This window comes from Anomalospiza imberbis, chromosome 28 (assembly GCF_031753505.1).
Source record: "Anomalospiza imberbis isolate Cuckoo-Finch-1a 21T00152 chromosome 28, ASM3175350v1, whole genome shotgun sequence".
Lineage (NCBI taxonomy): Eukaryota > Metazoa > Chordata > Aves > Passeriformes > Viduidae > Anomalospiza > Anomalospiza imberbis.
In genome coordinates this window covers 461,865-488,330 of record NC_089708.1, presented here as the reverse complement: position 1 = coordinate 488,330, position 26,466 = coordinate 461,865, and the positions used below count along the sequence as shown (strand labels likewise).

General features: G+C 62.0%; 2 protein-coding genes across 5 annotated transcripts in view; both read right to left on the bottom strand.

The window, feature by feature from the left end:
- Positions 1 to 396: 396 nt before the first annotated feature.
- On the bottom strand, positions 397 to 26,398 carry FGFR1 (fibroblast growth factor receptor 1). 4 transcript variants are annotated; one of them, XM_068174646.1, is made up of 18 exons: positions 26,134 to 26,398; positions 20,084 to 20,280; positions 12,044 to 12,307; positions 11,207 to 11,290; positions 10,589 to 10,764; positions 8,955 to 9,078; positions 8,008 to 8,198; positions 6,384 to 6,528; positions 4,898 to 5,100; positions 4,140 to 4,285; positions 3,930 to 4,051; positions 3,710 to 3,820; positions 3,397 to 3,587; positions 3,159 to 3,281; positions 2,957 to 3,027; positions 2,564 to 2,701; positions 2,014 to 2,119; positions 397 to 1,605 (listed from the first exon to the last, which is right to left on the bottom strand). In XM_068174646.1, the coding sequence occupies exons 2-18, from the start codon at positions 20,172 to 20,174 to the stop codon at positions 1,429 to 1,431; spliced, it is 2,463 nt and encodes an 820-aa protein (XP_068030747.1). In that variant the 5' UTR covers positions 20,175 to 20,280; positions 26,134 to 26,398; the 3' UTR covers positions 397 to 1,428. The 4 variants fall into 4 exon arrangements, with proteins under 4 accessions (XP_068030747.1, XP_068030748.1, XP_068030751.1 ...); XM_068174647.1 differs by having other exon boundaries at positions 4,904 to 5,100; XM_068174650.1 differs by lacking the exon at positions 12,044 to 12,307 and having other exon boundaries at positions 4,904 to 5,100.
- Positions 5,448 to 26,466, bottom strand: part of NKX6-3 (NK6 homeobox 3) — a 322,554-nt gene continuing 301,535 nt past the window's right edge. The window contains exon 4 of the mRNA XM_068174676.1: positions 5,448 to 5,459. The gene's annotated coding sequence lies outside the window, so the exon portion shown is untranslated. The remainder of the gene's footprint in view (positions 5,460 to 26,466) is intronic.

Genomic DNA, 26,466 nt, shown 5'->3' with positions numbered 1-26,466 from the left:
GGCAGGGAGGGAGGGGTTTCAGGCGGCCCCGGCCAGGGAGTGCCCCGTCCGTCCGTCCGTCCGTCCGTCCGTGCCGGTGCAGCGCGGTGGAGCAGAGCCGGGGCCCTGGGACAGCCCGGGGAGCGCGGGCGGGCAGAGCTGGGACGGGGCTGCTCCCCCGGTAAGGCACAGGCAGGCACCGCCCGGGGAGCGGGGCTGGCACCGAGCCGGGCTGGAGCCCCGCGGCGCCCCCCGCTCCTCGCCCGGGCAGGCGATGGCCGGGCAGGGGGGCAGCCCCCTCCCTCCCCAGGGCACCGTCCCCACGCGGGGCCACGGGCACTGGCCGGCCCCAGCCCCGCCGGAGCGCCGGCGGGGGACGCGGGGCCAGGGCAAGGCCAGGCACGTAATGACAACGGATTCCCAAAAGGCATCGACACATTATTATTACTGTTTAATACAACCCCATATAAAACTGAAGCAGCAGCAGCAATTCTTATCGAGGGACCTAAACTGAAATAGGTTTAGAACATAATTTAAAAAAATAAAACCAGCAAAAATAGCAAAATATATGACTTTTTTTTTTATAGCAACTGATATCTACCAGCCACTAGTACCTTCCTACCAAACTGGTATATCTCTGATAACAACCCTTTTTAAAAAGACATGTAAATATATATTCATATTTATACATATTTTTCGTTATGTACACGGGACTCTGGGTTTAGCACAGGTGGGTTCGGTGCCTCTGAGCAGTGCAGGGCTCCTGCCCCGGATGTGCTGGGCGTGGCTCAGCGAAGCCCACAGGTGCTGGTCCTGTGGCCCGGGGGCATCCTGGGCAGAGAGGGCTGAGCCACACCACGAGGCTCCGGGCACACTGAGGGTCCCAGCATGCCAAGGCTCCTGGCACACCAGTGAGGCTCCCAGCAGACTGGTGAGGCTCCCAGCACACCGGTGAGGCTCCTGGCAGACCAGTGAGGTTCCTGGCACGCCAAGGCTCCCAGAGTGCCAAGGCTCCCCCTTGTGCAGCCGCAGGAGCCGGGTGCTGCTCCCGGCTCACCAGGTTCTCCAAGTGGCAGACCAGCCCGGCTCTCTGTGCCCGACCAGGATGTGCCATCCCAGGATGCCTGGCTGGCTCTTTGGCCATGCATTGCCCACAGGAGAGGATTTCAGCTCAGCCAAGTGGGAGTACTCAAGCACAGAATTCATGGAAAAGAGGTTTAAAAACGAAAGGAAACGCCATGAAAACCCCGGAGCCGAACCCTTTGGGCAGTGGAGAGCTGACACGAGTGGCAGGAGAGGCTGGCAGGAGGTGGTTGGTTTTGGTTACGTGAGATGCTACGGATGTCTCTGAACCCTTTCTGCAACAGCTCAGCACAACCAGGCTGTGCAGGCAGTGTCCACGGGCATGGCACAGTGTGGCACGGCACGGCACCCCTGGCAGTGCCACCCTCAGTGTCGCTTCAGTCCACCATTGCTGTGCTGAGGGGGGAACTTGGGAAGGCACGGCTCGTCCGGGAGCGGGTCGTGGGAAAACACAGAGTCCTCTCCCGAGGAGCAGGTGGAGCTGCGTGTGTCCGGGAAGCCGGGAGAATACTGATCCAGCGGCATGGACAGGTCCAGGTACTCCTGTGTGGATATTCTCAGTTCAGTCGGAGAGAAAAAGAGAAAGATTTCTGCCAGGCTAAGCCTGGGAAAAATCCGAGAGGAATGTAAACAATCTGTTATCTTGCTTTCTGTTCATATTGATTATAGATCGGTTCTACCACACTGACCTAAGTCCCATGTACCAATCAGGTGAAATGTTTTTAGTCTAAGCCAAATGGAATTAATGTTCACGATGTTCTCTACAAAAGAGAGAAGTGCTTTTGAATAAACGCTCATTTTGCCTTCTGAAATCGTGCGAGTAGTTTTGCTCGTCCCTGGCTCAACAGCGTCACTCCTGAGAGGGACAAACCCCAGGGCCGGGCTCAGGAGGGGACTGGGCAGCCCCCAGGGAGCACCTCACCCAGCTGCCACCAGTGCCACCTCTCCTACCTGGTTGGAGGTCATGGCCACGATCCTGTCCAGGTCTTCCACCAGCTGCTTGAAGGTGGGTCTCTGGGAAGGGACGGCGTGCCAGCAATCCCGCATCATCATGTACCTGCGAGGGCAGGGGCAGGCAGAGGCTCAGTCCTCAGGCAGGGACCCCCACCCACAGGAACAGAGAAGCACCAGGAACATGTGCCCAGTGTCCCTGTGCCCGGGCTGGACCCACGGCCAGAGAAGATGCTACTGCAGGGGTTGAGGGTAATCCCCCATGCGCAAGGAAGGGAAACCCTCCCACCTGCCCTCACGACCAAGGGAGGAGCATGGACACAGTCTGGGCTGCTCCCTCTGCTGGGGTCACCCTGGGATTCCCTCCTGTCCAGGGAGATGCCGATTACTGCAAATCCGGTTAACTGAGGGTTTTGCAGAGCTGGGAACTGCTGGGACTGTAACTCCAAACATCTGCCTGCCACCCTCCGTGCCCCAGCCCGCGTTCTGCACCTGGCAATGGCAGTCAGAGACTTCAAACCCCTCTTCCCCACCCCAGCACTGCACTCACAGCTCATTGGTGCAGTTGCTGGGCTTGTCCATCCTGTGACCTTCCTTCAGCAGCTTGAAGAGCTCCTCAACGGGCACACCGGGGTAGGGTGACCCACCCAGTGTGAAAATCTCCCACAGCAGCACCCCGAACGACCACCTGGGAACACAGGGCAGATGCTGGGGCACCGGCTCTGGGGCACTGAGACCCTGCTGGGCCCCAGTTTGGGTCCGGTGAGAGGCTGGTTTGCTGGGAGAAACAACCATCCACAGCTTCAATTCACTTTGCAGGATAAATGAGTCCCAGCACCAAATACAATTTGGATTCAAAATGTTTGGTTGGCTGACAACAATTGTAATTTCATTAAATCAAGGCAAATCCCATCCATGCATCTCCCCAGCAGGCCCTACTCACACGTCACTCTGGTGGGTGTAGATTCGGTCAAAGAGAGCCTCGGGGGCCATCCACTTCACTGGCAGGCGACCCTGGGACACAAAACCCACAATGGCTCGTGGCTGTGAGGGAACCTGGGGCAGGGGTGAGCCCTGCGTGCATGTGGCATTCCCAGCACAGACTGGAACCTCCCCACCCCGCAGAACCCCTTGCACACACTCACATTTGTCGTCTTCTTGTAGTAATCGATGTGGTGGATGTCACGGGCCAGCCCGAAGTCAGCGATCTTCATCACGTTGTCCTCTGTCACCAGCACGTTCCTGGCCGCCAGGTCCCTGTGGATGCACTGACCGAGCACGGCGCTGTCAGCACCGCACGGTTCCCCACGATGGGAAGGGTGCGTGCCCCAGGCCCAGCTGCTGGGCTCTCCATCCCCCCACAGCCTCCTGGGAGCTCCTCACCTTCTTGGAGGCCAAGTACTCCATGCCCCGCGCCACCTGGTAGGCACAGGAGACCAGGTCCTTGAAGGAGAGCTGCTCCTCGGGGACGCGGCTGGGGTTGTAGCAGTACTCCATGCCCGGGGGCCGCCGCGCCTGCAGGTACTCCCGGAGGTTGCCCTTGCTGGCATATTCCACGATCACATAGAGGGGTCCTGAGGGGACGGTGGGATGAGAGGCTGGAACCTGGAGCAGGGTGCCAGGCCAGCCCCTCCCAGTGGACAGCAGCTGGAGCGGGGGCAGAGGTGACACCTCCTCCCCACTCATGCACCCTCACCATCCTGCGTGCAGGCTCCCAGCAGGTTGATGATGTTCTTGTGCTTGCCAATCATCTTCATCATCTCCATCTCAGAGATGAGGTCAGACAAGTCCTTCTCCGTGGCGTCGGCTAAAGTGGAGAAGGCAGCACTTAGGCGGTGCCAGGCTGGGTTGCACACCGCAGACCCCAGCCAGGGTTGTGGCAGCATGCCAGGACCACCCTTCTTGTGGCCACTTACACTTGAGCATTTTCACCGCCACCTTGGTCACACGGTTGGGCTTGTCCTTGTCAAGGCCAATGGCTTCTGCCAGCACCACCTGGCCGAAGCACCCTTCTCCCAGGGGCTTGCCCAGGATCAGCCTGGAGGGAGAAGACCCCGATGCAGGGGAGCGGGTTGGTCCCAGCACCAGCAGCACCCTCCTCACCCAGCTCCTGGGCTGGGGCTCACCTGTCCCGGGGCAGCTCCCAGCGCGGGTCCTCGGGGAGCTCGTACTCGGAGACGCCGGCCAGCATGGGGGTGCCGCTGGAGGAGAGGCGCGAGGGCCGCACCAGCATCACGCCCGAGTTCATGGAGGAGCTGGAGTCGGCCGACACCTGCAGTGGGGCCGTGGGTTACCTTCACGCAGTGCCCAGGCCGCGGCTGGCTGCCCCCGGAGGGGAGATGGTGATGGGAGCCTTCGCACCCGCCCCTGCCCGCAGCTCCTGCCTGCAGCCCCTGCTGACCCTGCCTGCAGCTCCTACCCACAGCCCCCTGCCTGCAGCCCCCTGCCCATGGCCCCTGCCTGCAGCCCCTGCTGACCCTGCCTGCAGCCCCCTGCCCACCCGGCAGTGCCGCTCCCCCTGTGTGGAACTTTAAATTAGACTCCATCCTGCTGAAGCCCAAAATGCACAGCCTGGGAGCTCTCCCATCTCCTCAGTGTGTCCCAAGCTCTGTTCAAACCTTAAAACTGTGGTAAATCCTCCTGGTTCTCCTTGTGAGCCCCGTCAAGGGGGGGACGAGGGGGAGCTGTGCAGCCCCCCCACCCTGCTGACTGTGCTGCCACCGGAGGCACAGCCAGGACAGTGCCCATCCCGTGGGCACAGGCTGCAGGGGGTGGCATGTGCTGCAGGGTCCTGGGTCTTCCCATCCCTCCTCCCCCACGTCCCCTGGGAAAGGCTGGGCTCCAGGAGAGGCAGTAGGTGCAAACAAACCCCCTCTCTACTTTCTGTTACCTGTCTGCGCAGGGGAATGCTCTTGGCCAGCTTGTGCACGGCCAGCTGGCTGTTGAAGTCAGTCTTCTTGGTGGTGCTCTTCAGCTTGTAGATGATGATGGTCACCACCATGCAGGAGATGAGGAAGGCTCCTATGCAGTAGATGATGATCTCCAGGTAGAAGGGAGACGTCATCATGGCTGGGGTGTCTTCAATAGCTGGTTCGTTGTGAACAGGGTGTTTGTTAGCACCCGCCAGGCCCCAGGGAGTGGCACTGGGGAGCCCCTGGCTCGTCCCCAAGCTCAATGGGGCCGTCAGTGCAGCAGGGACAGGGGGCTGCCCACCCACCCTTGCAGGGAAGGTGTGCAAGCAGCCCCCAGCTCATCATCCCCACGGCCAAGCAATGCCTTTGCCACCCCTGCTCAACTGGGACAAGCATGAAGTGGGGGGACAGGGCCCGAGTCACCCCACAGGGAAGTGGCACCACGGGCACCTCTGGGGACACGTCTCTGTCCCACCTTGCTGTGCTCTGCCCATGCATGGGAGCTGCAGGTCCCTCAGGATGTGGGGTCACCCCCTGCACGATGGAATGGGGTGTCTGGCCGTGCCCAGGGCTGTGGGAGCCCAGGCCTTACTGGTAATGACTGGGGAGAGCTCAGAGCAGAGCAGCCAGTGGCACTCCCGTGGCAAGGACCTGCTGTGGGAGCCTGCGCTGGTGGGAAAAGGGACCCACAGACCCAGCCTTGGTGGCTGAGGGGTGCTGCAGTCATGAACAGCTCAGAGCCCACAGCCACGTGCCGTGGTCCATGGTGAATCTGGCAGGATGAGGCTGCCACTGCAACTTGTGCACCCCCAGCCTGACACCCCCAAAGAGCAGAGCCTCAGAGAGAGGTGTAAGAGGGAGCTGAAGATTCCTGCCCCACCTCTGAGCACACCCGGCTGACAAAGCAGTGGCTGATAACTGGGAAAGTTTTGGCTGGAAAGCAATGAGCACACAGCACCCCAAAACTTTCCCACAGCTGTTATCAGGCTTTGTTCCGTGCATTGATACTGAGGAGCAGCATCAATGGGGACGGGGCAGCCATCCCCGCAGGGCAAGCACACACAGCCCCGGACAGTCCCGCAGCGCAGGGCAAGGCCAGGCCCTGGCAGGAGGGAGGGCAGAGCTGCCAGCACCCCCAAACCCCCCTGGTCCCCCTGAGCAGGCAGCGCTGGCCTGGCCTGGCCTGGCCCGGGGGTGCAGGACTGTCCTGCTCCGGTGGAGCAAGCCCTGGTTAAGTTCCCCAGGTATGCATTGCCTGGGCCAGGGAGAGAGCGGGGGCAGACCCCAGCTGGGGTGGAGGGGGGCACAGAGCTGGGGGACACTGCCCCATCTGCTCCAGCTGCAGGGCAGCCCCGGAGCACCCACGCTGACCCAGGGGGACAGGGGCCGGGAAGTGCTCTCTCCCGGACCACAATGCATACATTGGAAAGGAGGGAGGAAAGGAAGAGGAGTATATACCTTCGAGAACTGTCAACCATGCAGAGTGATGGGAGATCCCAATAGAATTACCCGCCAAACATGTATACTCCCCAGCATCCTCAAATGAGACATTCCTTAAGTGAAGGACTTCCATTTCTTTGTCTGTCGTGTTAACGCCAGCCGTCTGGAAGGAAAAATGGAAGCAAAAAAACGGAGAAGCAAACGACATGAGATCTTCTGGGAGGAGGCCAGAGAGGAGGGAGAGCCCAGTCTCATTTGCCAGACCCCCGGGGAGCAGACAGAGACCACTGCAGACCTGCTAGAGAGACCCTCGGGATGACCACTCATCCCGGCGGACCTAGGGAGATGCTGTTAAAACCCTCCACCAAACGGAGTGTCCTGCCCATCCGAGCATGCTGCCGATGGGCTGCATGGAGAAATCACCCGGGCAGAGCCGGCCGGCTGGCTCGCTGACACGGGACGGGAGGACAGAGACAGGACAGAGACGAGAGGATGGTGGCAGGAGGGCAGCACAGACAGGGGATGCAGCACTGTGCCAGGCTGGGGTGCCTGGACTGGCCTGATGGCAACACCCTCAGAGACCCAGGTTCACTGGTGCCAGACCCAGCAGGTACCTGGGCTGCTGTGGTGTCTGCGTGATGGGGAGGGCAGCACACAGGACAGACAGCGGGACACGAGACATCAGCACACAGCAGAGACACTGGGACACACACACAGAGCACAGCGCCCAGCCGGCCCCGCCGGGTATTTTTCCATGGTTGTTGCACCAGAAACAGCAGAAACAAGAGAGCCCAGAGTTTTGTCTTCCACCGCCAGGCATTCTTCCGGTTACCTGTGGCCAGGGGCCTGGTGACTGTGAGCCACGCAGACTGGTTGGCCTCGCCAATATAATTGGAAACCTTACAAACATACTCCCCGCTCTCCGCCTCTGTCACATTATACAGGGTCAGCACCTCCGCATCAGAGCTATTAATCCCCGAGTGCTGGAACAGACCAACAACATGGAGTCACCCGGATGTGCTCGGGAACTGCAGCGCCCCGAGGGCTGGCATCGCCTCTGCCAGCGCAGGGGCTGCTCCCCCCACACCCACAGGGGGTGGGAGGGACGGGGCTGCACGCAGAGGGGCACAGGAGGAAGGAGCAGGCAGGAATGGGGGTGTAACCCTGCCACCCCCCGCTTCCCAGCAGTCAGGAGCACAGCTGGGATGGCTGCATGGAATCACAGAACGGCTCGGAAGGGATCTTTAAAGGCCACCAGTCTGGCCTCCTGCCACAGCTGGACCAGTGGCCAGCGTGCCCGCTGAGTGGCACTTGCTGGGGTGCAGAGGGAGCTGCTCTCACTGGGATGATGGAGGGCTCAGCTCCCAGCTCCAGTGTTGTGCTCGCTGCCCGGGACAGCCCACCCAGCCCTGTGCTGTGTGCCCTTAGGGCTCCAAAGGCAGCACACAGCTGGCACACACAGCCCTCCCTGCTCCCTGCCCAGCAGGCTGGTGATGACTCTGGGCTCCAGCTGCTCTGAGGCCAGTGGTCCCCAGCCCCAGGTGACTCTTCTGGCCCATCCAGGTGGCTGCCAGTGCCCTGCTCCTGCCCCAGGCACAGGGAAGCTGGGCCGTGGCTGGGACCACCCAGCGTGTGGCTTTACCTTCAGGATCTGCACGTAGGGCAGGTTGTCAGGGCCGATCTTGCTGCCGTTCACCTCAATGTGCTTCAGCCACTGGATGTGGGGCTGAGGGTCGCTGTAGACCTTGCAGACAAACTCCACGTTGCTGCCCAGGGCCACTGTCTTGTTGGCAGGCAGCCCTGCCTGCAGGATGGGCCGGTGCGGGGACCGCTCTGCGGGACCAGGAGATGGGGCACCTTACAACGGGGTTTTGGGTGCCTGCTGCCCATCTTGGGTGCACCCTGCAGCCCTCCATGCCCAGGACCCCTGGCTGAGGTGGGCACCAATGCACCCAACGCAGCATTAGTGTCCCCTTGCCCAGGAGCCTGCCTGCAGTGGGGTGACGGGGTGACAGCATCCAGGGTGGGGGACAGGTGAAACCCTGGTGTGGGGACAGGGACATCAGCACCTATTGGGCAGGGTCAGAGGTCAAACAAACCTAAGGAGGGCCGTGGCCATTAACAAAGTGGCTGCCACTGTGGTGAGTCAGCATTAACAAACCCCTTTGTTCACCTCACTGACTGTTCCCTTCAGTTTGCTCAGTGTAATCAAATTAAATCACATTTTTAATGGTTCATTTACTGGCATTTAGAGCAGCTCCACATGTGGAACTGCTCAGACCAGCGCTCCCAGCTGGGAATTATGGCTAATAAGGTGATTAGAAGAAGTTTCTGTCCGGTCTATGAAATTATTTTCACCACAATTAAAAACTCCCAGAAGAGGGTGGGGTGAACCTCTTGTTGCCCGCTGTGCTGCAGACGCGCACACTGGGGCAGCACGGGGACGGGAGGTTGCCCTGGGGATGGTGAGCAAGCCCCTTCCCTGGGAGCACAACCCACCCATCCCTACAGGGTGCAGCACCCACTGCTGCTTGGGAAGGCCGAGGGGGACGAGGGTGTGGGGCGAGCCCCCAGCCCCGTGCTTCTCACCCACGACGTCCAGCTGGTAGGTGTGGTTGATGCTGCCGTACTTGTTCTCCACGATGCAGGTGTAGTTGCCCTTATCAGATGGCACCACCGAGTCCATGATGATGCTCCAGGTTGCCTGGCGGACCTGGGGGCACGGGGAGGACAGAGCCAGTTACGTGCAGCACACATGAGCCCCAGCCCCTGCTCATGTCAGAGCTGGCCCAACCCCTGGCACAGGCAGGACATAAATCTCCCTTTGAGGTCACCTTTCTCCTTCCCTGCAGAGGGGCTGTAATTGCTCCCAGCTGTCCCAGGAGGGACAGGAGCCACGAGGCCAGCTGTGCTGAGCAGCAGATGTCAGCCGAGCGTGATGGGCTCGCCTGGTGTGGGGACACCCTCTCCGATGGCCCCCGCGTGTGCAGGGAACAGACCAGCATTGTTCCTTCTGCAAGAGCTGCTTCCCTGGCTGGCCCAGGGGTTCGGACCCCACTGCTCCCCATGGCCAGTGGGCCCTGTGCTGGGCAGTGTGCAGCTGCAGCCTGGTGTCCTGCACCACTGTGGGTGCTGCTGAGCCAGGGCATCTCCTCTGGGAGAGACTCAGTGGTTCTGCTGGGAAGAGCACTGCCCAGATCCCTCTGGCCACAGGGAACCAGGAGGTTCTCCAAAAGCCAGCCCTGTCACTGCCAGCTCCAGCTGTGGCTCCTCATGTCAAACCCTCCTTGAGCCCAGCTGGAAACTGGTTATTTCCACAGTCCTGCATTTCAGCCCCGCTGGCTGGCTGGGGCACTGTGCTGTCACCAGCTGGCAGCCACAGTGCTGCCAGCAGCCCCTCTCCTCCCGACCCGCGAGCCCACGTCCTGGGCTAAGCCTGACACACTGCACAGAGCTGGAAGCTGTGACGTGGCCGCATTCCTGCTGCTGCTGCCCCAGACTCCTGGCAGGAGCCCTGGCATGCAGGGCCACGGCTGGAGCTGCTTTTGACATGTGGCATGCGACTCAGCGCTGATGGTGGCCCCACAGCCCCCCGGCTGGGCTGGTTCAGGGCTCCCGGCCTGGGAGGCACTGAGGGCTCTGAGCCCCAGGCAGGCTGCAGCCCTGCTCCCGAAAACAGAGATGGCAAAAGGGGAGAGTGCTGCCTTCTGGCTGGTCATCCCCTCCCTCAGGTGGAAAAGAAACTTGGGGATGCTGGCCTGGAGCTGTGAGAAGCAGCACAGAGCTCCTCCCCAGCTCAGGGAGCCAATTGGGACCCCAAATATGGGCTGGAGTACCCCATGTGCTGGAGCACCCCCACCAACCACTGCTGGGCATGGAGGGGCTCCTCCAGCCCAGGGGATGCCCAGACCCCTCTGCTTGCCCGGGCCCCTGTCCTCGGCGGGGGGATTAGGCAGAGGTGGCCGAGCCCGGCTGGCTCTTCGGCACAAGCCCCCTCCCCCAGGGCTGAGCTGGTACAAACATGACCCAGAAGCAGGTCACTGCTGTAGGGCCTCTCCCAAACAGCAATGTCAGAGGGGCCCATCTGCCCCTGCTGGGGTGGCGTGGGTGGGGGCTTGGTGCCTCTCCAGCCGCAGAGCCCCGTCCCCGTCCTGGCCCCTCCCCAGGAGCCCCCCGGGCCCATGCAGAGCCGGGGGCTGCTCCCCCACTGCCCCACCCCGTACCTTGTAGCCCCCGATGCGGTGGTCAGGTTTGAACTCTTTGCCGTTCTTCAGCCAGCGCAGGGTGGGGTTGGGTGTCCCGCTCGATGGACATTTGAATTTCACTGTTTTGGCAGCGGGGACAGCGTGGAGCTTCTTCTCCATCTTCTCAGGATAGGTCCAGTAGGGAGCGATGGCCTCTGGGGAGCAGAGGGAGGGCTCAGCACGGCCAAACCCAGCAGCCCCCTGCTCCTGCAGTAACCCAAGGATGCCCTGAGCTGGGCTGAGACAGCAATCAGGAGAGATGCCAGCAGCCAAGGCCAGCTAAAGCAGGGAGGGGAGCTCTGGGTCACAGGGCATTACCCACGAGTCACCGCAGCCCCTTCCCTGTGGGGTGGATGCTCAGCTGCGCCAGCAGCGACCCCAGTGCAGCCGTGCTGGCACAGCCCCTTGCTCTGACCCAGCTGCTCTGCCCACAGCACCCAGCCCTGCTCTCCCCACTGCGCCCTCGCCACTGCCGGGTGCCCTGGCTGCCGGGTGCCCTGGGCTGCTTGCCCCATCCCTGGGTGATGCTCGTGTGTGCCCAGCCTCCCCCTGCCTGGCCACAGGGCAGCGCCAAGGGCAAACCCAGCTCGCACGTACGGTTCGGCTTGGTGTTATCTGCCTCCTTCTCCTCTGACGAGGAATCATCTTCATCATCATCATCCTCTGCAGAGGGGAGAGCGTCTGCAAGAGAAGCAACAGCCCTGCTGAGTACCTGTGTGTGTGAGGGGACCTTTGTGGCTGGCGGGCCTGGAGCATGGTGAGTGGGTGGTGGGGGCTGTGCCCAGTGAGGTGGGAGGGCAGGGCGGTGCTGGTGCCCGGCAGGGGCGTGGGGATCCAGGGAAAATACTCCACACAATCCCCAGCACAGCCAGGGCTGGCAGAGCCCACCATCCCAGTGCCTGCAGCCATGGACACCATGAAGAGATTTGCTGTCAGAGGTGACTTCGGAGCTCCTCACCCCACATCCAGTGCCACCAACACCCCTGGGCTGGCAGCCAAGACCCACGAGCACAGACATGTCCCCACCTCGAGCGTTCCCCCCTCTCCAGCCTCACATTTCATCAACACCACTGCAGACCACGGCTCCCACCCAGCACGTGCCCCTTCTGGGGCAGCCCTGCAGCCCCCTGCCCCCTCAGATAAACGTGAGATGACTTCTTGCTGCTTCTCCCTGCACTGCAGTGGCCAGGAAGCCATGGCACCACACTGGAAACTCTTTTGGGCACCCGCAAGGTGCAGGTCAGCCCCAAACTCACCGCGTGTGGCCAGTGTGTGTGCAGGGGCGTGCAGGAGTGTACAGAGGTGTGCAGGGGTGTGCAGGGGTGTGCAGAGGCGCACAGAGGTGTGCAGAGGTGTGCAGAGGCAGCTTGCTCCTCGCTTCGCAGCCTGGCCCCGTGGCTGCCCCTTCTCTGCACAGCCGGGGCTGCTACGAACCTGAGATGTTCACGGAGAAGTAGGTGGTCTCGCTCCCCGAGGGGCTGTTGGTCATGCAGGCATAGAGCCCCGAGTCCTCGGGCACCACGTCCCTGACCTCTACCTCCTCCCCGGTGATGCGCGTCCGGTTGTTCTCGGCCAGCTGGATGCCGTCACGCACCCAGTTGATGCTCTGGACGTCATCCCGCAGCCGGCAGCGCAGCTGGAGGAGGTCACCGGGGTGGGCTGAGTACGACTCCACTTCGATTTTTGCTTTGGGCAGAGCTGGAGGAGTTAGGGGAGAGAAGAAGAGAAAAAAAAGGAGAAAAGGAATAGAGACCAAAGAAAAACCATGCTGCTGCTGCTGTGGCCTGGTTAATGAGGCAACATGCGCTGCTGGGATGCTCCCACTGCTGGGATGCTCCCACTACAGCACCAGGGACCCCAGCACTCAGGGGACAGAGCCCAGGGCAGCAGCAGAGCAGAGGAGAGGCAGAGGCAGAGGCTGCGAGCACCCCAAGCAGCACCAAGTGCTTCCCTCTGCAGCAGGACCTGCTCGGTGCCCGGGCAGCTCCAAAGCCCTCACCCTTCTCAGCTCTTATGGAGCGTGACAGGGCAGGAGCTTCCCAACGGGGGAGAAACAGGCAACAGTGACAACTCAGTGTTGCTGTATGGCAGGATCCAGCCTCGCCCAGAAGCATCCCAAATCCCTGCATGGCTCTGCCACCTCGCAGGGGTCTCAGGATCCCTTCCACCACAAGCGGGCAGCCAGCAAAGCAGGCCAGGGTCCCCATGCCACCAGGACCCCCGCCCTGGTTAGAGCAGGGCACTGCAGGGATGAAAGGGCAGGACAGCAGGCAGGCAGCGAGAGGGACAGGTCAGCCCGGGGAGCTCTGGCCAGCCAGGTGCCGGCCACGGCGTTCCCATCCGCAGCATTCCCAGGCAGGGGAGCTGAGCTCCCCGAGGTGACACTTGTGTGAGCAGCACAAAGATCCTTTCTCTCCATCCTGCTGTGACATGATCTCATCTCTCCCAGCCCTGAAGTGACCAGGGCTCTGTCCTCAAGTCCTGCCCTCCACAGTGGGTGGTGCATGAACAGCTCTCCTGGTCCCAGGCTTGGGGAAGACGCTGGGTTTCAAATCATCTCTTCAAATTCCACAGCCCACGGAAAGGTCCAGGCTGCTACAGCTCTGCAGAGGCTCCCTGTGATGATGTGGGTGGATGCAGTGTGATCATCATCCTAGACTGAGCCCTACAGGTTGGTGGGCACAGCTCCAGAGCCCAGCTCTTCAGGCACCCCTTGACCTCTGCCTCCTCGCTGGTTGTGTCCGTTGTTCTTGGCCAGCTGGATGCCATCGGGATGCCATGGGAGCAGCACGAAGGGGCACAGGGCACTGCTGCAGATGCTCCTCTCAGGGGCTGGAAAATCCCAATAAACGCAGCAGAACCAGCCAGGAGAAGTTCAAACTTCAGCTGGTCTGTAGCTCCAGGGCTGAGCCCCCCAGGATTTCTGAGTGCCCAAGGAGCCAGACAAGAACAACCTCTGCTCCCTGCTCTGCACATGTGCCCTGAGCAGCCACAGAGCAGCTCGCCCTGGGCCAGTAGGTGCAGGCAGCACAGGGCCAGGACCAGCATCGAGGCCTCACTCCTCCCTGCTCCCAACAGCCACTCTGTACGGCCAAAAATGAAACCTCGGCTCTCCAGAACTCTGATTCACCGCACCGTGACCTGCGCTTCACTTTCTGGCCACTTCTCTTTGCCTTGGACTGATGAGAAGCTTCATGGGAAAAACATTCATGAGCAGCTCCAGAATTTCTCCTCTTTCTTTTGCTCAGCACTTGAAGGAAAACAGTGGGATGGGGCTGCATTCCCTTTCCTCAGTTGCTGTAATACCAGTGCCAGGGCTCCAGTTCATCCATGAGAGGTTACAAAACATTTTAATGCGGAAGGGGGAAGACCAATGGGAGCCCCTTTGGTGGTGGGGAAGGGTCTTGCTTTGCAGTCTTGTTTTCCCCTGATTTTCTCCCACAGGACGGGCACTTCTCACAGCTCTGATTTGTGTTCCCAGTGATTAGCCACAGGCATCTCCGAAGGCTCACAAAGCAGCAGTGACATCCCATCCTGTCCCTCTGAACCCCCGGGGCTGGGTAACACCACATCCTCCTGCCCGTCCCCACTCCCTCCTCACACAGAGCAAGGCCAGCGGGCAACAAACAGCCATGAAAACCCAAACCAGCACGAGTCCAGTGCTGCAGCCACATCTGCTCTTATCTGGCTCTCAGCTCTATCCCCTCCCACGCATCAGCAAACTTCCCTATGGAACAGAACAGCCCTGCAGGGAAACTGGGGTGGTCACTCCTCCCAGCCTTGAGCTCCACCAGCACCCCACAGCTGCACCTGTGCAATGTGAAGAGGTATCCTGGGGATGGAAAAGGTCTTTGGAGGAGGGGAAGTTTTGGGAGATCCCAGCCTGATACCAGGGCTTGAGGAAGCAGCATTCCAGGTTCAGCAGGGTCCCTTCCCAATGGCCACAGGTCCCTGGGTATGCTATGCAAGTGCCACTGCTCCTTCAGACCCTTGGGCGTGAGGCCAGATCCCCTCCCAGATCTTCCAGCCCTCTCCAGTCCCACTGAGCCAGGGCTGGTTTGCATCAGCAGCACAACTGAGGCACGGGGGTGCTGAGGTGATGGACAGAGAGGAGAGGCAGAGGGCACGGTGGGCACTGCCCTTCGGTCACCCACGGCACTCTTCTGGCACTTGGGACGAGGGGGAAAACGCAGCCTGGTGGGAACAGCCTGAGAAGGAATTCACAGGCTAATGAGCATGGCCAGGTTTGCTCAGCCTCTCGGCGGGATTGAGCAGCACATTGGCCCTGGCAGGCAGAGAGCACTGTGGCTGCCGGCATGGCACAGATGGCACCAGGCTGGCAGCGGGGCCACTGAGAGCTGCTGGTGTGAGCTGTGGCACTGGTGTGGCCTCCACTTTGGTTAATGATTGCTGGTCTCATTAGCGTGACACATCGCTGTCTCACATCCCCCTCCGCTTTCCTGTACCTTAAACCACAGCACCGGGCACAGCCCCATGGCAGAGCCTCTCCATGGGCACAAGCCAGGCCCACAGGGGCCAGCTCTCCAAAGGGTCATCAGCCAGACCAACTCTTGGCTCTCATCCCCGAGGCTCTGGGTGCTCCTGGCACTGCACAAAGGTCAGTTAGTGGGAGTCCTCACCTCATCTGGGAGCTGTGGGGCTGGTCACAGCCCCTTTGAGCAAACAAAGGTGGCAGCGAGCAGAGCACAGGAACACCAGTCCCACAGGCCTTGTCCACCCCAGGGGACAGGAGGGCTCATGCCCACGGGGAGCCCAGGGTCCCCAGTGAGGCAAGGGGCAGCTCCAGCCCATGCTGCCTCTGTGAGCACCCCCAGAAGCTGCGCAGTGCCATGGTGGGGGCAGCTGCCGCGGGTTAATTACTTTATTCCAGCTTTGAAATGGAACCGGGAGTGGAGCCGAGCCCAGCGAGCCTCGGCCAGATGGAGGGAGGGTGTCACCAAGTGTATATAACTGTCACCGGCTCCCTGGGGCTAGCCCCCGACGGGGACAGCAGGGACAGGGACATGGGGCAGCCCTGCCGACAGGAGCTGCACGTGCTCACTGTGCCCCTCTCTCCCTGCTGGCCGTGCCCCCCAGGCTGGGCGCGCACCGTGGGGAGCCCGGGGCGCACCCTCCAAGCACAGAAAGCCACAGGCTGTGTTGGCCATGGCGATGGCGACGATGGCAATAAAGGGGCCAACAAAGCGGCGCGGGGACAATGCGGGCAGGGGGCACGGAGCCGCAGGCGCCGGTTGCCCTGGAGACCCCAGCGGGGCTTTCCGAAGGTATTTCCTGAAGAAAAAGCACACACATGCCCGGCAGCCCCACTAATCCCAACAGGAAGCGCTCACCGGGACGTGGGGATTGGCTTCTTTTTGATTTAAACAGCTCCTCACCCTGCCGCGTCCCCCCAGCCCGGGCTGTGCCGGGGGCATGTCCCGAGGTGCAGCATCCCGGCTGCTCCAGAGCCCTGCGGCTGCTCCAGAGCCCTGCGTATGCCTGGATCCCGGGAAAGGCTGCAGCAGGGAGATGCCAACAGATGAGCATCACGGGCTAAAGGCACACATGGCTCCTGGAGTGCTCAGGGCACCCCCAGCTCCTCCTGTCCCAGCCAGCCCGGGGGCCGTGGGCTCCTCCGCAGGGAGAGGGGATTTATGTCCCGCTCCAGGTTCTCCTGCTCTCCCAGCCTGCACCGCAAATGAAGCAGCACTTAATTAACAGGCCACTGGGAGTTTGCAAAGCTATCAGGATAGACCCACGCCTTTCCCCCGGGCCCCCCCCCCCCCCCCCGGCCACGCTCAGAGCCCTGGAGGCAGCGGCTTGGGGTACAGACACTTCTCCATCGGCTCCCCCCGGGCATGGGACAGACAGGGGTCACAAGAAAACACCCCAACCCACAGCTTTTGGCTGGCTTTGCCTGGCCCTGGCTCGCTGCTGGAACTGAGTGTCCGTGCCCACCTCCCTCCTGCACAGCCCCAGGCTGCGGCACACGGGGGCTCCACTCGGGGACCCTTCTGCTCCCCCCGGGGCAGCTCCACAGCCCAGGCTCTGGCAGAGTACGGCTGCTTTTCCCAAAGACTCTTATTTCTTTTTTTTGCTCCTCAATTAAGGGCCGGAGTGACAGCATCCGAGTGGAAAGGCGGGAGGATGGAACAATGCTGGGGACGGCGGCGTGATGCCCTGAAGGACACAGCCATGGCAGCCGGGACTGGGCAGCTGCAGCAGCGGGGTCTGGGGGTGCTGCTGGGCCCCCCGAGCTCCGGGAACATTCCTGGGCTGTTGCCATCAACAGCAGAAGTGCAGGAGGCTGCAGGCTTGCCAGGGAGTCCCTGGGCTGCTCGTGGGGCTCCAGCAAGGAGTCAGCTTCTCCAAATGGGATCCCCTGGGCTCCCCGAGGCACTGGGTGGGAGACACCTAGAGCTGCAAGAACCAGGAGGGACTGGGCAGCAGGGAAATGGGGAGGGGGACAGAGCCGAGGGTCAGCAGTGCCGTGGGGAGCAGCGGGGACAAACCAATGAGTCTCGTGGGTTGTCCCAGGCTACCTGGGCTGAGCACATTGCCTACCCTGGACTTCTGGCTCCTGCAGGGTCCAGAGCAAGACCCCCTGGATGAGCTGGGGACAACAAAGCCCCGGGAGCCAGGGCCCCTGCTGGCCCCGCAGATGGCTGGGGTGGGGGTTTAAGCCTGTGGCCAGCTGGGCAGCCAGCAGCCCTGGGAAATGGGGCAGCCCTCGGCCCCTGCCCCATGGGGAGGGGGCTGCAGCCAAATCCCCTGTGCTGTGGAGTGCAAACGCACACCCCGGGAAAGTATCTGCTGCACTGGGGCAGTCTGGGGCTCAGTGTGCTCCAAAACCAGCTGCCCAAGGCAGGACCCCCCCTGCCCCAGGACACGCTCCCCAGGACACTCTGCTCGGCCACTCGGCACCCCCTGCAGGGCCATGGCAGCCCCCTGCGAGGAGCAGCAGCTGGGACAATGGCAGACAAGGAGAGAGGGGAAAAAAACCTTGGCAATTTTCTGCAGGTTTCTATTTAACCTGGAGACAAAGAGCGGCTTTGTGCGAGGGAGGGACAGAGGCTGCGCAAGGAAATTTCTTGGCTTTTCCCCTTAACCAGGGTTTTTTCACCACCTCCAAATTTAGGTAACTATAAAATGCAGTAAATGCCTGTTAATGTTTTATTTGCTCCAGATTTTTTGGTACTGTGAGGGAGCCCCTGACGAGCAGAGCTCCCAAACTCCCTCCCACACCACAGGGAGAGGGGGGCCAGAGCTGAACCCCCCTCCACGTGAGGCCAGGCCGCTGGCCGGCCGCGGGGGATTACTCCTCCCTGAGAAGGGAGCTTAGCTGCCTCAGAACCGGGAGTAAACTGAAACCCCATAAACATGCAGAACAAAGTCCGGGAAAGCTGCTGCCTCCACCACCGAGGGACCGAGAGCGGCCGCTGCTGCCCTGGGGTGATGGGGGATGCTCCTGAGTCTCGGTGCCACGGGGCAAGGACAGAGACCTTGGCCCCCAGGAGACGATGGCCCTCAGCATGGCAGCTGAACCCCATCCACAGCCCTGGGGACCCCAAAACCCCTGGGGCTGGGTCAGAGCCTGCCCCTGAGAGATGCTGGTGGCTCAGCCCTGGCTGCAGGTCCTGGCCCAGCACTGGCTCTTCCCATCCCACACGTTGTGCTGGGAACATTTTGTTCCCACCAGTCGGCTCCCGAGCCAAGGGACGGATTCTGCCCCAGCCGGGCTCCTGCTGTGGCACTAATTGGGCTGCCCTGGTGAGAACCATGTCGGGAAACGTTTCCAGAGGTTATTGTTAGCCCTGGCATGAGGCTGGCGAGGAACCAGCTCCCTCCTCTCCTCCTCCACTGCCACCGCCTGACGAGGCTCCCAAACCCTCCAGGAGCTGCAGGGCTCCTCATGCACCCCAAAATTCACCTGTGCTCAATCAGCTCCCCTCAGCCTGAACACCCCAACACTTTTCTCAGTGCCACAGCTGGGGTTGGGGCTGCAGGTGGTGCTCTGCTGGCAGCACAGAGCCATCCTTACCCCAAACACTGATGGGAAACCTCTTCCAGGAAGAGCAATCTCCTGAGAAAAACATGTTTACCACTGTCAACCGCATTGTTTACAGATGCGGGGAGCAGGCACGCCAGTGGAAAAATCTCAGCAATGGTCCCTGTGAGTGAAGCTCTGCCCGGGCTCCTCTCCGGAGCTGCAGCTCCCCAGGGACCGTGCATGGGTCTGGCTGTCCCCTGGGGTGTCACCTCGCAGGGTGTGACCTGCTGCTCCGGTCAGAGGTGCCACCCCCCGGCAGCCAACAGCATCGCCCAGGCATCTCCCAGCAGGGCTAGTGCAGCTGCAGCAGGGGCCACTTGCCGGCTGCCAGCTCCCACCCTGAGCCTGAGGGGACCCCGGGGCAGCACGCAGTGTGCCGTGCCCATGCTGGCCACACCGGCTATCGGCCTCTCAGGGCTCTGCTGGGAGGAAGGGGGAAGGGGGAGAGAGTCTTAAAAAGCAGAGCAGTGCCCACAGACCAGACATTCTTGGGTAATTAGAACCAAAAGGAGCGAGTCGAAGTCCCGCTGCCGGCTCTGGTTATTCTCTGCCTCGCCGAGGGCCAAGGCTCTGACGCGCCGGAGCGGGGCTCTCTGCCAGGGCCGGCTCTGCCCAGGGCCAGGCGACCCACTTGGCCCATCCCTGAGCCTTGGGGTGCCCCCACACTGCAGAGCCGAGCCAGGCTGAGGCAGGAGCACCCCTGGCCACTGCCACCAGCCCTGCTCCTGGGGGACAGCAGTGATAACAAGGGATGTCCTGGTCAGGGACTGCACTCCCCAGCCCCACAGAGCAGAGATTTGGACTGCACAAATCACATGAGCCAGCCCCAGCTTTGAGCCCCCACCTTGGGCGTTCCCAGCTGGGAGCAACACCGGAGCATGCCGAGGGTTTCTGCGGGGTGCATTCATCCCTAGCGCTGCCAGCTGGCAAAACCTGAACCAGTACCCTGCACCCAAACCTCCATCCCCACTGGCTGAGCCCAGGGTCACCCCAGTGGGGCCAACAGGGTGGGAGCAGCCTCACACACATCCCACGTTACAGATCGTCACAGGGGTGACAGTGCTGTCACATGGAGCGACCCCAGTGGGGGGACACAGCCCCCAGCGCTCTGTACCCTCCTTCAAACCAACAGGTCAAGGTTTGCCACAATTTTCCTCCAGGTTTAAAATGTCCCCAGGCACTGCTGGAGCCACACACCCACTTTTGTGCCCACAGAAACCACTCTGGGGACAGCACGTGCCATGTCCCGAGAGGCACCAGCTCCCAGGCAGCCGGGTGACACCAGAGGTGGCACTGGGGACGTGCTGGTGGCCCCACAGCTGGAGCACACGGCAGCCTCTGCCTCTGCCGCAGGGAAGAGCAGCTCGTGTGGCCCACGAGGAACTCAACGGACGAGGGAGCGGGGGCCCCGGCCGTGCTCTTACCTTGCTCAGGCAGGGTGGGGGCCGGCCGGGCAGTGGAGAGTGCGGCTGCGACCAGCACAGCCCAAAGGATGAGGCACCGCCAGGTCCACATCCCACTGCTGCGGCTACTGCTCGGCGACTGGGCTCCGCAACTGCCACTCCATGGGGGCCCCGGGCGGGCGCAGGGGGGTCTCCGCAGGGCTGGCAGCCCCTACAAGCTGTGAAGGAGGAAAGCAGAGTCAGGCAGGGCCAGCTCCCCCACATCCCACCAGCCAGCACGGCTGCACTGTGCGTGCGCTTGCCATCACGGGCAGTGCTCCCCCCGCATCCACCCATACAGCAGGATGTCCCTGGATCAAGGGATGTCCCCAGACTGCGGTGGCAGGTCTCCACAGACCCCTCAGCAGCCTGACACGACCTGGCACTGACTGGCAGGGTTATGTTTCCCTGTGTAAAAGCGCTGATGTGTCAAGAGTGAAACCGCTGGCGAAGCAGAACCGAATGCAGCAAGATTTCCCAGAATGGTGAGAGAAACATTAACGCCAGTTAAAGAAAGGGAGATGCCTGCTCCCCTCTTCCTGCACTTTGTCAGGTGTTGCTGACCCATGGCTTCACTGAGGGAAATCCCCTATTCAGAGCAAAATCTCATATTGTCTGTGCCACCCCTAGCAAAGCAGCTCTCACTGCAAACTCCAGCCCCCTCCATTCCCTATAGGATCCATAGGGCACATAGCAGCCACCCCCTTGGAGAGGCCTTCCTGGAGCCAGAGGGTCAGCCAGCTGCAGCCGATCTCCTTCTACCAACAGCTGGTTTTGAAGTGGCTGTGTGGGGAGAAATCCCCTGGCATCCTGGGCCAACTCTGCAACTCGCTCTCGTCCCTGCCAGCTCTCATGCTGGGCTCTCCAGCCCACCCATCCCCTCAGGTCTCCATCCCTTTCCAGGGGACTGCTCAGTGCAGGGCAGCTCCAGAGCTGGGTTCTGGCACAGGGAGGCCCAGCAGAGCCTGATCCTGCCTCAGGGTGCTGTGGGGGTGTGCCCTCCACGGCCCTCATTCCTCCTTCCTTCTGACCATCCCTCCTTCTCTCTGTGCCAGGAGCATGGAGCTCTTCCAAGACATGTTCCAGGGGGACGCTGGAGCCCAAACCCAGCCGCCCCCGGCCGACTGCTCCGAGCCTTGCGGATGGGAACAAGCCCCTGTGCTCCACCCCCGCGCCACATCTGCACCTCGGCAGCAGCCTGGGATGAGGTCCCGACGCTGGCCGTCGCTGATGGTCCCGCCGGGCTCTGCCGAGGAGATGCTGCCCAGCCATTGCACAACCCGCACAGCCGCGGCCAGATCGCCACTGCCAGCGGGAGCTCTGGGACAATTACGAGGACCAGGACGTGGACAGGACGACACCATCCCACAAACCCTTCCCCAAGGCACCTCCCGGGGTACAGCTGTGCCTCCAGGCCCCTCAGCCCCTGCCGAGCATCCCAAGCTCACCCGGTTGCGCTCCCCGCTGTGCCGTCCCTGACCTGCCGCGGGAACAGGCGCTTCCCTTCGCCAAAAGGCGTCAGGCTGAAGTACACACTGCTAAAAACAGTGAGTAATAATCGTCGTGAGTAATAAACTGCTACTCATCCTCCCCACGCACTCGGTCCATGGAGCTCTGGCCTCTGCCTCTCCTGCTCCGGCGTGAGACCCTGCGCTGCCTGTGCCCAGAGTGGTGGCTTTTCCCCGAGGCTGAGCAGCCACGAGCCCCAAAGGGCTTAGATCCTCCAAAGAGCCTCTGCACCCAAAGGAAGCCCAGCTGGGGTGCAGCTGTGGGGGCTCCAGCTGCCTTCTTCCTGCCCAACTGCTCTGGCTGGCACAGGAATATCTGGGATCCAAACTATTGACACAGGGAGTCGGGCAGGGAAAAGGGCACCCAGCAAACACTGGTGTTATCTCTGACACCAGCACTCCCAGGCACTGGGTAGTGCTTGGAAATAGTTATTGAATGTTCAGGATTTATCAGGGTTTGGAAAGGGGAGGCAGAATTCTTTGGGGGGGGGGCAGTCTTTGGTATTTCTGGAAATTATTTTCTGTCTCTCAGTGGCTTTGTTTATCGACAGCACATGCTCCCCGGAACATGCCCTAATGCGGAGCGTCTGCGTGGGCCTCCCGAGCCAGCCCCGCGCCGAGGGGAGGGATGGAGGGATGGAGGAGAGCCCAGTGCCTCCAGTTCCTGAAAAATGAGTCAGTGCTGGCTCGCACACAGCAGAGCCCTTCTCCAGATACACCTCGGAGCGGGTGCCTTCCAGCTGATTCAGGGGCTTGACAGCAGGATATTTCCATGGCGTAGGGATCGCTCGGCAGCACAGAGCTGTCCCGTGGCTGAGAGGGTCACTGGGAGGGAGGAAGGGAGGAACAGAGGGAAGGGTGCCAGGACCCAGCAAGAGCACACAGAGATGGTTGGCTTCCCAGGGCAGTGAGGGAGAGTGCAGCAGCCACAGCTTTGCTGGAGGGTAGGAGGACTGGGACGCACCCTGCCTGCTCCTCCTGGACAGGTTCAGCAGCACCCGAGGGAATCTCAGTGCTCAGAGATGCTGAAGAGGCAGCACAGACCTCTTCCTCCTTCCCAAGGGAAAAGGGGAGACTGAGGAACCCCAAGACACCTGCCCTCATGACTCCTTAGTGTCCACACGGGAAGGAGGCAAGGAAGTGGGGAGAGCGCTCCTACCTGTGCAAACAACAGCATGGCTCTTTTCCGTGTTTAAACAGCTTTTATATAAATCCCAACAGGAAACCATTTGCTCTGCTGGATGGTAGCTCGGGCAGGGTGGGTCTCTGGCTCCTGCCGGGCACCGGGCACCATCCCCACTCCCCGTGGCCCCAGCACACTGCAATTTACTGCTCCGGGGTGGATTCAAACAACTAAAAACAGAAGCAGCTAGAGAGGAGCCAGGGCTAAGTGCCCCTCGGAGACCTGCCTCCAAAACTGCAATTACAACCAGCCATTACACCCACAGAGCTATTTCGGAGTGGTGATGGACAACCCTGTGCCCATCCGTGCACCCTCCAGGAGCACATGCTCCCACTGTCCTCAGGGACCCTGAGGGCTGCACTTTCACTCCTTGCATCTCCCACACCCCTGAGTCACAGGGCTGAGCTGTCCCAGGGACACGGCACAGACAGGACCTTCCCACTTGCACAGCAGATGCACCCCATGGCTCCGAGCTGAGTGGGGAAGCCCCTTCCTGTCCTGTGGCTCATCTCTGGAATGCATCTGAGGTGCCAAACACAGGAGCTGGTGCTGGAGCGGGGTGTCCAGCCAGGGTCGGAGCCCTGTAATGCTGTGACATCAGCAGGGGAGCCCCAGTCTGATCCCTGTGTGCTGGATGTGATGGGGGTGGCTGCTGCCATGGGCTCGGTGGGGCTGGGGGGCTCTGGTTCCTTTCCTCTGCCTCCCTGCTGGGGCAGAGATGGCCCGTGGCATTCACCACATCAGAACGTCCGGGCTGCCTTGGCACCAGCAGCCAGTGGGTAACACAGCAGGCAGGAAAAGAACAAGGACAGGCCAAATCCAACAGGGAGAAGAGTCTGAGCTCAACTCCTGGGTCTGCACAGCATCAGGAGCCCGAGGTGGCAGACTGTGCCCAACCAGGCACAGTCCCTGTCCCTCAGGAGGGGAGGTGGCGACTGCCAGCAGACCACCCTGCCTGGCACAAATGCCCCTCAGCTCCAAAGCACATGAAAAGAGACTCCTTTTCCTCTGAGCCACGACAAAAGCAGCCCTCCAGCTGCCCTTGGGGAAGAAGGACACGCCAAAGGCATGATCCGTAGGCGGCAGGAGCGAAGCCTTTCCCTTGCCCAGTGCTCCGTGCCCCAACCTGTGGCTCAGGTCAAGAACCAAGTATTTGCTAAAATAAAAAGCAAACATAACTGCACATGGAACTGTAGGGAAAATCTGTAATGCTTAAAGCAGACACATGCTTGGAAAAATAAATATCCAACTGTGCAGCACAAAGAGCATGTTAACCCTTCCCAGCTGGCTGCCAGGACTTAGGGCTACCAGGGCCACCTCCAGCACCGAGCTGTGGGCGGGTATCCAGTGGTGGGAGAGCCTGGGACATGGGGCAGGAAGGACAGGGGAAGGCCCAGCCTCACCCACAGATCTCCATAAAACCATCGCAGTTCTAGAAGCATCCTCACACCCAGGGATCCCTCCCTACCTGAAGACTTGATTTTCAACAACCACTGATACCCAAAAATCTACGTTGGGCTGGTACCCTTGACTGCTTTGGGAGGAGACTGGTCAAGGACAGGGACACTGGGACACGATGACAGCCTGCCATCCCAGGCAGGGACAGAGACCCATTACCCAGCCTGGGAGGGAGCTGGATGGGGTTTTCACTACATTGCACTCCTCCAAGGAAAGCCATCGGGAGGGGAAGGACACACATTTGCCATCATGTCCACAAGCAGAAGGTCCCCAAAGGGGCAGAAAGTTGGATTTTCAGGATGGGATGAGCATCTGCAAGCGGCCACTTCCAGCAGCCAGGGCCTGGGGGGCTCCACCTGGGGCTGGAGACAATAGGGCTCCCGGATCAGGTTATGTTTTTAGGGGGGTAAATACAGAGGGAGCTCCAGCTTGCCTCTGGCAGTGACCCTTCCCGCCCGGCCAGGGCAGGCACCTCGTGTGCAGAACAGCCCAGACGAGGCTCCCGCCGGCTGCCTTCAGCCCGGCACCACTCGTGCCTGCACCCTGCCGGGGCAGGGGCGATTTATTTTAATCCTCTCGGAGCAACACAAGGAAAAGGCAGCAGTGCATGCCAGCCAGCGCAGGGATTAAGGGAGGAAGTGCTCCTGAGTGGGGAAGATGGCTGCTAGCCAGAGCAGGGGGCTGCAGGGCCCACGCTCCTGCGGCTCCCCGGGCTGCGCGGGGGGGCTCTCCCTGCGCCCCTGTGCTGGCATCCAGCTCGTCGGCCCCCGGAGAGCCCCAGCGGAGCAAACCACCGCCTCCACCTGCGCACAGCCCCGGTCTTCCTCTGGCCGGGAGCGGGCGGCTCCGAGCCCGACCGTGTGAGCCGCTGGGTTCACTGAACTGCTTGGGTTTAAACATTGCCGGGGAGGGAGCTGCCCCGGCCCGCCGGGATCCGGGACACGGGGCACTAACTCAGCAGCCCGGGCAGAGAGGGAACGGCGAGGCAGCCGTGGAGCTCCTCGGCGTCACCTGAACACGGACACGCTCTGCTCCGTCCCCACACGAGGCCAGCGGCCACCTCCACGTCTCCCGGCCCCAGAACCCACAAAACCCACAACCAAACCCCTCTGCAACCAATCCCTCCGGGTGCCGAGGGCCACCGCACCGGCGCGGCGGTCACCCGCCATCGCAGGTGTCGCCGCCGCCTCCCCGCACTCCCGGCACCTCCGCCGTGGGCGGACGAGCGGTTCCCGGAGCCCGCACGGCGCTGGGATGCGGCGGCTCCGGGGCCCCACCGGCGTGGACACACAAAGGGAAGCACCAGCTCTGGGACGGCGTTATTCCAGCGCCTCCGTTCCCGCTGACCGCCCCGGGATCCCAAAACTGAAACACAACCAAATCCAGCTCCTTCTCCATTTTTTTCTGGAAGCCGCAAGGCTCCCGCTCAGGTACTTTTCGGGAATAAGGGGCCAGGCAGCGACTCGGAAAACGACCCTCGATTCCCGCCAGGCTCCCCCGCGGCCGGGAGGGGTTTCGGGGTCGGGACGGTGGGGGCGGTTCCAGTCTCGGTTTAGCCGATGGACGGGGTCGCACCCGCCGCCTTCCCGAACTGCTGCCCGCCGAGCGGCTGCACCCCGGGAACGGCCCCGGGGCCCCCGAACCCCGCACACCGGACCGCCCCGCTGCCGGCAAACCCCCCGGTCCCTCAAGGCGGAGCCCCCCCCGCGCCGGTGCCGCCGTCGAACCGCCCCGCCAGGGCAACGAGGCGCACCTGGGGGGGGTTCGGCCGCGACCGAGCCCCGTCCCCCGACCGAGCCCCCGGGCCAGCCCCGCGGAGCACAAAGCGACGCCCCTCGGTCCCGGTGCCGCCCCCCGCGCGGAGAGCGGCGGCCGTTACTCACCGGAGCCCCGCGGACGGCGGCGGCGACGCGGTGCCGCCGCTCCCGGGAACAATGGAGGGGAGCCCCGGCCGGGGCGAGAGGCGCAGCCCCGCCGCCGCCGCGCTCACAGCGGCCGCCCCATGGCAGCCCCGGTCCGGCCCGGCCGGCGGAGGCGGCGGGAGGCGCTCCCGGAGCCGCTGCCGGACGCGCTCCCGAAGGCGCGGCCGCCCCGACGCTGCCGCTGCCCGCCCGCCGCGTCCCGCCGAGCGCCCGCCGCCGCCGAACTAAGCCGCTCCCGCACCGCCCCGCCGACAGCCGCGGCTCCTCCTCCGCCTTCCTCCTCCTCCTCAGCGG

What these genes read in the sequence shown, in the direction of transcription:
- FGFR1 (XM_068174646.1), bottom strand. Translation starts at nt 20,174, where the DNA reads ATGTGGACCTGGCGGTGCCTCATCCTTTGGGCTGTGCTGGTCGCAGCC. An exon ending in CTTCTCCGTGAACATCTCAG is followed by an intron (nt 11,291 to 12,043) that starts GTTCGTAGCAGC and finishes CTTCTCTTGCAG; the next exon opens with ACGCTCTCCCCTCTGCAGAG. An exon ending in CTACCAGCTGGACGTCGTGG is followed by an intron (nt 8,199 to 8,954) that starts GTGAGAAGCACG and finishes CTGGTCCCGCAG; the next exon opens with AGCGGTCCCCGCACCGGCCC.